This window comes from Nyctibius grandis, chromosome 1 (assembly GCF_013368605.1).
Source record: "Nyctibius grandis isolate bNycGra1 chromosome 1, bNycGra1.pri, whole genome shotgun sequence".
Lineage (NCBI taxonomy): Eukaryota > Metazoa > Chordata > Aves > Nyctibiiformes > Nyctibiidae > Nyctibius > Nyctibius grandis.
Window position 1 is genome coordinate 79105098 of NC_090658.1, and position 14976 is coordinate 79120073.

At 36.8% G+C, this 14976-nt stretch overlaps 1 protein-coding gene across 1 annotated transcript in view; it reads left to right on the forward strand.

Moving 5' to 3' along the window:
* Positions 1-14976, forward strand: part of AK9 (adenylate kinase 9) — a 77795-nt gene that overhangs the window by 25014 nt on the left and 37805 nt on the right. The window contains exons 14-17 of the mRNA XM_068416950.1: positions 2654-2787; positions 3459-3615; positions 8810-8924; positions 9355-9425. Coding sequence (XP_068273051.1) covers positions 2654-2787; positions 3459-3615; positions 8810-8924; positions 9355-9425 — 477 coding nt within the window. The remainder of the gene's footprint in view (positions 1-2653; positions 2788-3458; positions 3616-8809; positions 8925-9354; positions 9426-14976) is intronic.

Genomic DNA, 14976 nt, shown 5'->3' on the forward strand with positions numbered 1-14976 from the left:
TCATTAGTTAAATAGCCCCCTGACTGTCCGGAGTGCTCCCAGGTCCAGTTCAGGTATAGGCAGTGAGGCTGTGAAACTCCACTGAAGCCCCCAGAGTTTCTGTCTACTGTCAGAGTAGGTCAGGAAATTGAAGCGGTTGGTGCTAGGGACTCAATATCCATGTCATGCACAGAGGACTTTCAGACCAGCTGTATTGTGATCTCATGGGCTGATCACATGGGTTTCTGCATAGTAAATGTGCATCTCGAAGGAATCAATTAGTTTGCATGTTCCAAGACTGCTTTGCCATGTGTACCAAAGCATGGGAAGGATCAGGAGGTTCACTTAAAGCATACTCTTCTCATTCAAACTAAAAAGATAACATACACGTACTCAGAGGGTCCCACTCTGTTAATGTGCTCAGAAGACATCCAGCTCAAACAGAACCACATTGTTCTGTTTGGGGGGAAAACAGGGGAGGGTATTAAATCTGTTGAACTGAAGAAATGTTCAGGACTTGTGTGTTTTTAAATTCTTCTCTGGCTTTTGTCATATTTCTGACCTCTCCTTTTAAGGGGAGAAACAGGCAGATAAAAACTGGTACTGCTAGAGAGCCATTTGTGTCTCACAGGCTGACAGGTACTAGTCTTGCCTTCGTGAGGGCTGCAAAAGTGCTTGTGATTCCTAGGAGGTGTGTTGGGGGATTCCACAGATTGGGAGGCTGCAGATGAAGAGAAGGCTGACATGTAACTGATTTAGTCAGATGGATTTTGTGGTGAAGAATTTGCATAAAAGGGTTTTCTACTGATCTAGTTTTCAGTGCATTTAGTACAACTTCATAACTATAGGAGACTTGCAAGAACATAGTAGTGTCAAAGAAGCAGACGATTCTGAAGAACCCGCTAAAACCAGAGAGGAAATAAACTTGGGAGACGGGACTACTATAAAATCTGCCATCATCCAAAAAAGTAAAAAGTAAATCTTAGCTATTTTAAGCATGTCGTTCCATGACTTCAGTGTTTCTTGCAAATTAAAAGGTGAAAGATAATTTTTTTTTTCCTCATTTACACTTGTAGGACTATTATAAATCTTTTCCTTGTTGCTGATATTGTCGTTTTGAGAAACCTAAAATGAAATAATTCATGTTGTCATTGAAAGTTATTAACCCATTAATACCACATTAGCGTACAGGGGGAAAAACTCCCACTGACCTTTGTAGGAGCTAAGCATGTATTTTGATGAAAAGTTTGGTATTTTCACTTGCATATCTTTTTATAGCATAAGACTGTTTCAGGATTTTTTAATAGAGAAGGAGAACAGGTGTTAATTCACACACAAACAAAAAAATAAGTGAGGAGAGGATCTGAATTCAGGAGTAGGAGTTTTTGCCACTTGAATGTGAGAAACTTAAAAGTATGCTAAGTTTTAATTAACCTGTTGAAATATACTTAAACAAATGAAATATGTCTGTGAGCCTGACATGGTTTACAAATAGTAGTATTTTTTTCATACAGAAGAGACTGATATTTCATCTCAACCAAGGAAGACAGATTATTAGGTAGATCCAATTAATGGACATTAATTAAATATAAGGCTCTAAAATGGAAATTAAATAAAGGTGGATTGTGAGGTAGTTTTTACAAATTTCTTTGTCTTTTTAAAGAAAAGCATTTGTTCCTTCAGTTATATTCTTTCTTTCATTTATGACATTCTATACCAGCAAAAGATGGTTGAGAGAGCACTAAAGAAAGATCTTTTTCTTGAACTGGAGAGGTACAATATAATATCTTTAGATATAATAACTGTAAAGTCTGTTTGGTTTTGAGTTTGGGTTGGGTTGAGTTATTTTGCAGAGTGGAAACACTTAGTAAGATATTGTCCCTTTCCCAGGGAGCTTGTAACTTAGCAAAAATAACCTGATAATGTGTAAATTTGTGCATGTAAAAAGTATCAACACAATCAGTGAAAAATCTTGGCACAATTACAGAAAGTAAATATGGCATTTTTTCCAAATTTTACTCTTCACGTAGTAGATATTGCAGTTGTTTAAAACAGTTCTTCACCAAATTTTATCCAATTAGTATTTAAACAGTGAACTAACTCTGAGTGTTCCTTAAAAAATTTTTAAACAATTACAGTCCATTGTGTCAGCAATTAATAACAAAATATGGATCCAATATGAACATTTTGTGCATCTTAGGGGAATGCAGACTTCTTGATTGTTGACAATATACTGCTTGATCTATGATTTGTATGGATTTTTAAATCAATCTGGTCAACCTTTTGATTTAGGAATCAAAGAGAATAAAATCAAAGGAAATTCTCAGGTGCTGCAGGTACCTGATTGTTCTAGTACACAAATGTCATTCCATTCGTATTGAAACAATATTTCACTTAATGGTAGAAAATACTGTACAGTTTAAAAGGGTGTTTTTTTGTAATGAGAGAGCAAACCAAGATCTTAAAACTTATCTTTATGAAATACCCTCTAGAACTGCATTCAGAAGAACTGGTATTTGATTCTTTCTCAGTATGATTGTATAATATTGCTTAAAATAACTGCTGCACTGTAATTATGAAATGGTGGGATTTAATTGCCTAGCGGTTATTCCTGACCAGAGGAAATAAGTATTTCAGAATTTTGTGAAGTGCTTTAAAAAATCTATATTGTTAGGAATGTCAGAGATAACTGCTGACCACCCAGAAGTTCAAGCAATGGTAGAAGAAGCCATAAAAAGTGCATCAGTCTCTGAAGTTACACTGTCACCTGAAATACATGCTGAAGTACTGGAGAGAGCTATCGCAGAGGTAAAACTACAAGTACTGTATAGCAAAGCACTTTTTTTCTAAGAGCAACCTGTAACTGTTTATACATTATCAATATCTGCTCTTAATTTTTCTGTTTGAAAGATCAGTTTAGTTCATATCACACAGTCTGAAAGCTTACATAGGATTGAGGAGAGACTGAGCAAGATCATAAAAGACAAATCTATTGAGGACTATTATATATATGTAAAAATTATTTCCATCTTGCAAAGTACCCGGGCTACAAATTGTTAAAGGCTGGGAGAATTATCTGAGGGAAGTATCACCGTATTCTTGCCCTATTCTTATACTCTTAGTCACTATTAAAGAGCTCAACACCAGATACAAGTGTTTGAAAAGCTTTGTATATGACGGTTTATCCAAGTATCTTCAATTGTTTTGAATTTGTTCACTGGTTTGTAACTACTGAAACTGGAATCTAAATTCTTTATAGGGAACCTTAAAAAATCACTAGCACATTAATCTCTTCTTGTTTAAAATGCTTTTATTTCATTCAGACATATAAAGTTATAAATGTCTTACTTTTTATTGACCTGAAATGACAATAGGGAAAAATCATAACATTTAGAAAATCATTTTGTGTTGTGTAGTCTTTTTGAACAGCTCACAGACTATTTAAGTCTTATGTTACTGAACCTGACATTTTATAACAGCTTATGAAGAAGAACAAAGACAGGTTTCCTGGTGCTCCAGCAAAAGGAGGATGGGTAGTGGATAACTACCCTCTATCAGTAGATCACTGGTCAGCTTTATCAGAAAAAGGACTTTTACCTGACACTGTTGTCTGTCTGAAGGATACAGAAAAGGACGGTTAGTAAATGCACGCTAATGAAATTTAATCTTTTCTTTTTTTCTGTGTTGATATCTGTATATAAAGTACACTTATAAGAAAAACTAGTAGTTATGTCCCATTTATAGTTTCAGGGGTCTAGAGAAGGAGGAACCCAGTGAATCAACAAGGGTACCCCAAATTTCTTACAATTTGGATTAAGGGAATTATACAGAAATGGAAACAGGAATGCTTTACAAACGCAGTAAAGAAAATTGTTCCTATGTATCACAGAATCATAGAATGATAGAATGGTTTGGGTTGGAAGGGACCTTAAAGATCATCTTGCTCCAACAGCTCCATGTCCTTCTTATGTTGGGGGCCCCACAGCTGGATGCAGTACCGTAGGTGGGGTCTCACGAGAGCGGAGTAGAGGGGGAGAATCACCTCCCTCAACCTGCTGGCCACACTGCTTTTGATGCAGCCCAGGATACGGTTGGCTTTCAGGGCTGCAAGCACACATTGCCGGCTCATGTCGAGCTTCTTGTCAACCATCACCCCCAAGTCCTTCTCCTCAGGGCTGCTCTCAATCCATTCTCCAACCAGCCTGTATTTGTGCTTGGGATTGCCCCGACCCACGTGCAGGACCTTGCAGTTGGCCTTGTTGATCTTCATGTGGTTCGCACAGGCCCACGTCTCAAGCCTATCAAGGTCCCTCTGGATGGCATCCCTTCCCTCCAGCGTGTCGGCTGCATCGCACAACTTGGTGTTGTCGGCAAACTTGCTGAGGGTGCGCTCAATCCCACTGTCCATGTCGCCGACAAAGATGTTAATATAATCCTATTTTCAACTTCCTCCTATTTACAATCAGCCGTAAATGCCACTGGGCTCTTGCAGTTCCAGACTTTTGTATTCTGTGCCTAGTTGGCTCCAGCTTGTGATGTGGCTCTTAGTCAAATTTCCCTGCCTGTGCATTGGTTTCCCCACTTACAAAATCAGGTTACAGATATGAACTTTCTCTGCTTGAGTGAAAAGGGGAGGAGAAATACCTGTATGCAGGTGTATCCTGTTCCCCATCCTAGGGTCAAAAAAAGTTGAGCAACTTCTTATCCAGATTGATACAAAGGCTTAGTACCCCTGAATTCAGAGGAAGGGATTTTTACTTTATTGTTTCAAGCAGGAAGGAAGGTTGGTACCAGGTATAAAAAACTGAACAGATTCATACACTGTTAAAAGTTTTGCCTGCCAAATCATGTTTTAATGGATTATGCTTGCCTGATTTATACCACACCACAAGTTTCATTGCCCTGTGGCAATGTCTGATCATTACCTGTTCAACCTAGACCATTATCAAAAGGTAGCAGAAACTTCCTTTCAAGAAAAGAATGATAGGTCTATTCATACTTCATTCAAGAAAGCTCAGTAACTGTCCAATATCAGAATCAGTCCAGAAGGCTTTTCAAACCCTTGTCCCTGAATATAAAAATCAACCTCAGCAAATCAAGGTTACAGAGTTTACTCAGAACAGATTTCCTATTTAAAAAAAAAAAAAAAGTTTTTCAGAAGCATGTCATCTGGTCAGCTAATCATCCTCACAACTCAAGCTACAGTACCTAAACTACTTAGTCACATAGCTTTGTGAAATTCTGTAACACCTTAAACATCTTAACTAAAAGTCTTTCAGCATGGCTGGAGCTCGTATACAGAGTAAATACAGAACTTTCTGTGAGAAAGTTCTATATCCAGTGTTTGTCAGAAAATCATATTTGCTGTTCCTGTCATTCAAGAAGACCTCATCTCGGGTATTTCCAGAAAGAATTTAAGGACAAATTGCTTTTCCATGACTCATCTTTGCTTCCCAGACATTTCAAGCATATTGAAATGTTCATGAACCTAGTTTCTGGGACACAGTGCACTGTCTTTTCTTACAACCACATAAAGCACCTTATTCATGTAGTTGGCATGCAGTAATGTAATGTTAATACAGTGTACTAAATAACAAACAGCAGGAGTCAAGCTCTAGCCTTTTCTGCAGGGAGAGGACTGAGGTGGGAGAGATGCTTTAAGAATTATGTTAACTTTCTCTTCACTTCTCAGAATTTAACAAATTAGTGAATTAACTGGATGAAAGAAAATGTTGTCTTATCATCCCTGAAAGGCTCTATTCTAAATCAGAGACTTTGGGAATAGATAATTCTTAATAGGAATCATGTTGAAAACTGGTCAATAGTAACTGCCCCATTTTTTTCTTTCAGGGAGGGAAGAACTTGGGAGTCCATAGCAGAGGCTTTCAAATGAAGACCTCTAGGGCTTTCCAATTATGTGCTTCCTTCCTGCAATGTACACCTTTGTGCCATTCCAACTAGTTCTCAAAAACTAGCTCTCAACTACTTGTTCTAATCTGAACAATCTATTTTATACTCACAGAATCACAGAATCACAGAATGTTAGAGATGGCTATTCTCGGTAGCCATCTCTTCCACACAATCATCTTCTGTTTCTTTAGTCTGATAGATAGCAGATTCTTTAAAGCATAAGTGTAAGCCTTTCCTAGAAGTTAGAGAGGTCCTTCATGAAACTTAAATTTTGTGCTCACAGCCATGATGGTACCTCTGTTTGAACTAACACTGTTCCAGTCTTTACATCAAATAGCGAAAAAGACTGCTTTCTTAATTACAACCCATTTGGCCCTATGTATAAGTAGATTTCGGGCTTGGAAGGAAATCCACCATTCCCATTTTTAATGTATTTGAGATGATAATGAATCTGTACCCTAATTTTATCCCTGGAGCTGTATCAGGCTTTCATATGAATCAATGACAACTTAGAAACTTTTCTTCAGTTTCATTCACTGGTGGGAAGAAATAAATTAACATACTTTAAATGATAAAGCATGTATTTTTACTGTCTCAGCTTGAAACAAGTCATGTGCAAATTGAATACAAGTCATACTATTTGTAGCCTATTATAACAAATTGAAGTGAAATATAATACTGGCATAGAAATTTGCTTAACAGACTTCCAGTTGCACTAAAACAGGACATTGCAAGAACATTGTTCTTTCAACTAGAATCAGCTGAGCTACCTACAGACCTGCTCCATTAGCAAGCTAGCTTATTTCTGATTAATACCAGTAGCAGATATTCTCAGGTCAGCCACTTAGGACTTCGATAATTTATTATTCATTATTCTAAAGGCTTATAGGTCACTTGCTCAATTTAGTCAAGTAATACTGAAATCTTTCATCAGATGAAACAATATTGAATCCTTTGCATGAGAAACACATGTAGTGGTACCCAAGGAAGAAAGAATGATTAGTTGTAGTATAGTAACTGTGATTCTTCTGGATGCCGTGCATATGATAATTCTGTAATTAAAGCTGCTTCACTTCAGTTCAATGTCATTTGAACTCTGAATAATGAAGTAAATTAATGCTCTTTGGCATTGCTGCTTTTCATAATACTGTGAGAAAACACAAAGATGGGAAAGTGCATGCTTGGGCCACCAGGCAAAGCCTCTGAAAACTCTCTACAACTTTTTTGCAGAAGAATACCAAGACATAATTATCTAAAGATGAATTTACAAACTAAATTTTTAAAAAATTCCCTTCACTCACCCTCCCTTTTTCAAAAATACATTTAATTGAAAGTATTGGTTTAAAATATAAACCGTACACACAAAGTTATCATCTGCTTCAAATCAATACCAATGTTCCTAACCGTTAAGTAACATGTTTCTCACAGTTCAAATTTAGATAAAAATACATTTTCTGTTAGTTGATGATAACTAGGCCAATGGCATCCTGGCCTCTATTAAGAATAGTGTAGCCAGCCGGTCTAGGGAAGCGATCGTCCCTCTGTACTCAGCACTGGTGAGGCCGCACCTTGAATACTGTGTCCAGTTCTGGGCCCCGCACTTCAAGAAAGATGTTGAGGTGTTGGAGCGAGTCCAGAGGAGGGCAACCAAGCTGATGAAGGGTCTGGAGGGTCTGACCTACGAGGAATGGCTGAGGGAGCTGGGGTTGTTTAGCCTGGAGAAGAGGAGGCTCAGAGGTGACCTTATTGCAGTCTACAACTACCTGAAGGGAGGTTGTAGTGAAGTGGGAGTCGGCCTCTTCTCCCGGGCAACTAGCGATAGGACAAGAGGGCACAGCCTCAAGCTTCGCCAGGGGAGGTTCAGGTTGGACATTAGGAAGAATTTCTTTTCAGAAAGGGTTATTAGACATTGGAACGGGCTGCCCAGGGAGGTGGTGGAGTCACCATCTCTGGATGTGTTTAAGAAAAGACTGGACATGGCACTCAGTGCCATGGTCTAGTTGACAGGGTGGTGTCAGGGCAATGGTTGGACTCGATGATCCCAGAGGTCTCTTCCAACCTGATTGATTCTGTGATTCTGTGATTCTGTGATAGTGATCACATGAGATATGGGAGGAAGAAGTATGAGTAAAGTGAGGTGAAAGATACAAGATCGTAATGTCTGCTATACAGTTTGGCTAAAAGTGTAGCATTTTGCTTATGGATATTTTTCCTTGATTTTAGCTATTTTGCTTCATTTTGTTCTTTTTTTTTTTTTCATTTGCGCAATTGTGTTAATCCTTTATTTAATTCCCACTAATTTCTGTCACTTCAATAATAATGTAGTTGTGAAGTTCACATTTTCACAGCATTTTGGGTCATTACTTTGTAAGCTATTCCCTGAACTAGACTAAACTGGCATAACTCCACTGATGGAAATCGATTGCAGCCCCACAGTCATATATCGTGTATCTATTTGCTGAAGTAAACAAGTCAGTAAAGTTCCTAGTAGGAACAGCATATTCTTCATTTCTGTCAACCAGCTGTAGTAGTATAGGTATGTACATTCTTTATATTTTTATTTGAATGTTTTTCATTTGTTTCATCATAGTTTTCTTTGTACACGTACAAACAAAATAAATGCCACAGTAATGCATGATATAAAAAAATATAAGATAAATCCTTTCAGTGCTGTCTCCCCTTATAGCCTTCATCATAACTTTCCCATATCCCAGACTCAGTTTATTAGGTGCTTGAAATTGAAAACAAAGTCTAACGGCTTAGAAAGCAACAGTATAACATTTCAGTGGTGTATATGCCTTTTCTTGGCTTTAAAAAGAAGTAGTAAAGTTGTCTATCATTTATTAAATAATTTTGCTAACTCAACTTTAGTTTTATACAGATGCATAAAACTCATTACTGTTGTGTAATTGTACTGCAGGAGTCTGTATACTGCGCAGAACATACTTAGCAAATAGGGATGAAATTAATTCTAAGATTTTGAAAAGACTAACAGATGAAGCATTAAAAAAGAAAGAAGAAGAAGAAGAAGTAAGGTAAAATATTCCGAATATCTGAACATATAAAATGAGCACAAGAAAATTCAAGCCTTACTTTGTGTTAAAGGTATCAGTGCATTTATCAACACAAATGTACTAAAACAGTACTCTAAGACTAGTTGTGATGTATTCAGAATAATCCAATACATGTTAACTTTGAGGAATATCTCATTTAGATCAGTAAATATGGTGGCAGAAGATTTCTCTTGGTAAATCCATTTTCATTAGCCTTTCATTAGTCGAGACTTTTGATGCAATGAGACAATAACATTTTAGATGATAAAATATATTTGATTTTTATTTTGCGCAACCCAAATTATATTTCAATTCCCAACATTATATTTCCACATCTTTACATTTAATATACCTGCAACTTGCTCCAGTAGAATTTATGTAAGTCTTAAGATGAATAATCTTTTACTTACAGAAGAGATACGCAAGAAATACTGACATCAGAGGAAGATCAATCTCTAAACGCTGTGGAGAAGAAAGGTGAAAGTGTGTATCATTTGACTTCTATTTTATCTAATTATGTGTTTCAAATCATTTAGCAATTTGTTTTTTAAGCAGATTTTACAGTTTTGATCTCCTTTTTACATTCAACATCTAGAAAAATGACTTTATATTACTATCTTTGCTTTCTTCACTGATTCAGGCACTCATTTCTATGTGCCATTCTTAATGGATGTTACAGAATAGAGATGTGTATTAAATCAGCCAGCACAGTTACGGTTTTCAATAAATCCAAAGGACAGGACTCTCTGTCTCCTCTAGTAACTTTTCTAAGTGGGTTATTAACTCTATTGAAACTTCCTACTCATCAAACAATCTGTTAGAAAACATTGTTAGAACTTAGCCAATAGCTAAGAAGATTGCAAAACTCTCTGATTTTCTGTTCTTCCCCCAAGAAGCTCAGCCTGAAGCAATTAAAGGGGAATGGAAATTATTTCAGTAGTGGCTCTCTTAACATGCATTAAGAATTGCTGAATTTGGTAGCAACATACATTATGAATTGCTGAATCCAGTAGCCCAGTAGAGGCAAGGCTGCTGCACATCCATGTCCCCAGGAGCATGCAGTAATGAGTCTGAGCACGTATTCCCATTTCCCCTTTCATCCTCTTCTTACTCTGTTATCCCTGCTTGTTCCTCCCCAAGCCACTTTGATCCCTCCTTCTCCTTGCCTTTGGTCCTTCTCAGAAATGCCTCATAATATTATAAGTCTCTCACAATCCCAAACTGCTTTTCCTGGCATTCCCTAATGAATCTCATACCCTGTAGGCAGTAATCCCCCTCAGCCAGAGAGAGCCTCTCTGGCTGACTCATCTCAATAGATCTCACACCCAGACAATGCCTTCCTCATCCTCTTTTAATGACCCTGAGGGGAGCCAAGTCAAGGTTATGTTTCTTCTGATACTAGGTTACTGGGGTTCCCCCACCTATCATTTTTCCTCCCCTCCTTTGTGCTTATGGAGATTAGCCTTTAATAGCATAACCTAACAACATAAAAAACAACGGAATTATGTGTATTACATAAGGTTTCCCCTCTAATAACAATATTAATAAAACATTTTGTGTAAAGACTTTCTCACTTTGCTTCTTTCTGTGTTCACAGAACTGCATATTATTTTTGTTTAGCCACTCTTTATTTCCTGTAAAAATCCTACTTTTATATCAGAATTGTGCTATACTTTGTTTCCAGCAATGAAAATATAGTTGTCCTGGGCAGGAGCAAATAATCTGTGAGGAGTGAGATTCTGAGGGCAAGCCAACTGTCACAAATAGGCTGGATTTTTGCACCTCGTACAATTCTGTCAGTCGGGTCGAGGTTTAAAATTAATTCCAGTTTCAACGTTTTTGAATCTCAACAGTCAAAAAAGATGCAGGCTTGTACTTTCCTTTTTGCTTTCTTTAATCACTGCCTACTTTCTTAGAAGAATGTTGCTGTCTGATTTGGATCTGCTGTCAAGATGATGTACCATGGGACATACCCTGTAGGCAGTAATCCCCCTCAGTCAGAGACAGCCTCTCTGGTTGACTAGTCTCAATAGATCTCACACCCAGACATTGCCTTCCTCATCCTCTTTTAATGACCCTGGGATCTCAAGGTTTCTCCATCATAGCCTAAATTATCACCTAAGGCCTGGAGCTGAAACTAAAAATTGAAACGCATTAATTCACCCCCCCCCTTTTTTTTTCTCTCAGCAGTGGTGGCTTAGACTGCCAGTACTGTCTTCCTTTCAAACATAACATACTGGTTTCTGTAGAAAAATATTATAGCCAAGCTTAAGTTCTGTATTGCCAATATGTCTCACATACACTTTCTTTCATTATCCAGCCTGGTGTTTAGTTTACCAATCTAACAAGGCCAAAGTCATAAAGGTAGTGTAAGATAGACTGAGTTTGATAACATGCTTTTAATTTTTAATTAGGTAAGATTTCATTTACTCTCTGAAAAAAAATACTCTAGCTTTGTAGGGTTCTTTAAATTACACATAAACTTTTTAAAAATACTACATTATAACTTTTTATAGTTTCTAATAAAACACATAGGTCTTCTCCAAAGTGAATGAGTTGTAAAGGATTAAATACAAAGGGTTCTACACAGATACTTTATTATCTCTGTCTCAAACAACAAAAGTTCATCTTAGTTTTGAATATTTAACTTTTTGATCTGAGTACATCAAAACAACAATTATTAATGATAGAAGTAATAATGTCATATACACACTTGTGCTTATAACACGTGATAAGTCCTTGTTCAGAGAAAATAATGTTTCCCTACGCCTATATTTGATTTCAGTAATCAAACACTGACTCACCAAAACACTTCAGTCATGCTGCTCTTAGCCTGACATCTGTTTTATTTCGCATGTAGTGCCATCAGCACATTGACTGCAGCTTTTCTCCCATGTGACATGTCTTTACAAAAATATAAATGAATCATATGTTCACAGTTTTGAGGTTTTTTTAATATAGCCATTATGGTATAAAAATGAAAACTCAAAAAAATACTCCAGGGCCCCAATCATGCTCTTTTGATGTCTCATATATCATATCATATGGGAATGGTTCAAAGCTGCACCAGGGGAGGTTAGACTGGTCATTAGCAAGCATTTGTTCGCCGAGAGGGTAGTCAAACACTGGAACAGGGTTCCTAGAGAGGTGGCTGACACCCCAAGCCTGTCAGTGTTTAAGAGGCATTTGGACAATGCCCTTAATGACATGCTTTGACTTTGTCAATCCTGAATTGGCCAGGCAGTTGGACTAGATGATCATTGTAGGTCCCTTCCAATTGAAATAGTCCTGTTCTATTCTATTCTATTCTATTCTATTCTATTCTATTCTATTCTATTCTATTCTATTCTATTCTATATAAATAAATGTTCATTTCAGTAATTGCAATGTTGGTAACCTCAGTGGGACATTGAAGTAACTGGGGTTGCTTCAGGACTGAACATAAGAAAATTTATAATATCATTTGTGTTTAAAAGGAAAAAATGGTTCCAGTAATTAGCAAGGTACTTACACGTGTATTAATGAGAGTGAAAGTAAATGGAGTAGGAGACTTTGGGCAAATTTAACAAATGTATTTAAGTGAGTTAGGAAGCTAAGTTCAATGCTGAAAAGTCTGTTGAAGGTACACAAAACAATTTATGTGGTAACTCTTGCTTGTAGTGTCTTGCTGAAAATTATAGACCTACATCTTTTTCATGTCCCTTGACACAATTATTCTGAGCTTAAATTATTTTCAGGAATTTCCTATTGTATTTAAGCATTTTTACAGCAGCTTTGCATGAATATGGAATTATTTGTACTAGGAGACAGATATATGACTTCATGAGAATATATTTCAGGCACACATATGCCATATATATAGAAGAGTTATACAGCTTCAGGTAGATCTGTGGGTTCATTCCAATCTTCTTGAAGTAAAACTTGGCATATTTCTCTCCTACCACATTTCGGCAATAAAATATCCCATGCAATTGATCTTATCCACTGAAGCAAACAGTTGTCATGGTTTAAGACTTTATTTTCTGTACTTTATTTGTCAGTCCTGCTTTTCTGCCAGAAATTGCCCCCTTCATATAGCAAACTCAACTGAAGCACATGTATGCCTATGCCTCAGTCACCGTAGCTCAGGGTGGTGTGTTAGTACAACCCCGTCTTCACTGATGACTCTTCTGCTACCCTTGCTATTTGGGCAGAAGCTCTTGCAATAAATAAATGGGTAGCTGGAGCTGGTAATTCCAGCTGTCGCTTCCTGTGTTTGTCCTTCACAGCTGTTAATATCAATATTTGTTATAAACTCTTTAATATCGATCCCAACACACCCCTTTCTCATATTACAGATGGTGGAGGGTTGAATCAATACCCATCTCTTTAGCTTTTACTTTATATTCTTGCTTTCTTGTTTTTATCATCGTGTTAAATACAGTAAGATATTTTAAACAATGCCAAAAAATAAATATAATAGTTAAACCTGTACATGTTAGGACATTTGCTCTTTAGTCTTTGAAGAGAAATGCTTTTTGGAATCAACTGTAATTATAACATTAACCAGGAAGCTGATCTGTGCTCAGTCCTACAGCCTCTAAATATATTTCCTTTGTTTTTCTTGGCTGGCTTGCATCCTGATTTGTTTTTTTTCTACCTCTAACTGGAGGCTTTTCAGTGAGACAGTTTGAACAAGGACAGTTTATTAATCTGAAGACAAGGGATAGCTAATTACTTGTACTGCAAACTTCAAAGCAAGCTGTAGTGATATTAACTTCACAGTTTGTTCAGTCTTTGAGCAAAACTGCATGAGCTTCAAAGCCACTTTCTGCCCTCCTTCATAAGCCAGATATGTTAATTACATTCTAATACTGGTAATCACATCATTTTAGGAAGACAAATTTCAAAATTTGAAACAGAAAGGTTATGAACAACTTTCTCAATTAGATCCCAAATACCTTCAGTTCTTAAATTCTTTTAGTCTCTCATTCAGAGGCTAAAGGCTAAGGGATATTGGTTTAGTACAGCTATGCATTCCTTTGCAGAAAAAAAGAACAAAAGCCTGTGATTGGAGCTATCTGCCTCTCTGAAAGCTCTTGTCACTTTCTGAACATCTATAAGAAAAAGGACATCTTCTTAATTTACTTTGTTTAATGTCTGTCCATCTGTCTTCCTTGACCCTATCCAGTACCAGTCTTGTAAATGAAATCTCTTAAGTGTTTAGACACACTGTGAAAATTTAGACATGCTTAGCTTCTGTGCCACAGCTATTTCCACTGAAGCCTCTAGGACTGTCTGTGATTAAGTTATGTATGCATGTGAGAATTTGCATGTTGACAGCCTTAACAGTGTCTTCCATTTTGCACATATTTTTCTGCATGTCTTTTTCCTCTTTGTGTATATTATGAACACTTGATTTATTTATTACAGAGCATCAAAACTCATTTTGCTTGACTGCATTCCTGTATATATAAAAAGGAAATAAGGAAGTAGAATAAGTGAAGAATTTTCTCAATTTGACACATGCTAAAGGTTGTGGGTTTTTTGTCTGCTAACCATATAAGAAGATGATGCTTGTTTATGAGATAAAGTTTCCTGATTTTTCATAAATCAGAAATTCAATGTTTCCAACCTGTTTTTCACGATGTTTGTGGTTTCTTTGCCAAAAGAGAGATGTACATGAAAACAAATGCCAGATTTTCAGATTTTAAAATACATTCTTGTTTAATATGATTTGAATGTTGGGTAATCATAACATGTTGAAATGTACTAGTGGTGTTTTATTGCTCTAACAATGGTCTAAGGATATAAGCAAAACAAAGCTTGCAGGAAAAAGTAATATTCTTTATTGACCAACTGATACAGTTGGAAAAATTACACCAGCCTTCAGGCGCACAAGCGCTTCTTCAAGTCAGAAGCACTTCTGCCCAATAGGAGCTGTTCCGTAGAACACCAAGTGCCCTCTTTTGCAAGGTCTTGTTTTTGAGCATAGTTTGAGCACAGAACACATAGATTATAATGAATGAAAAATATCCTTACTTGAAAGCACTGA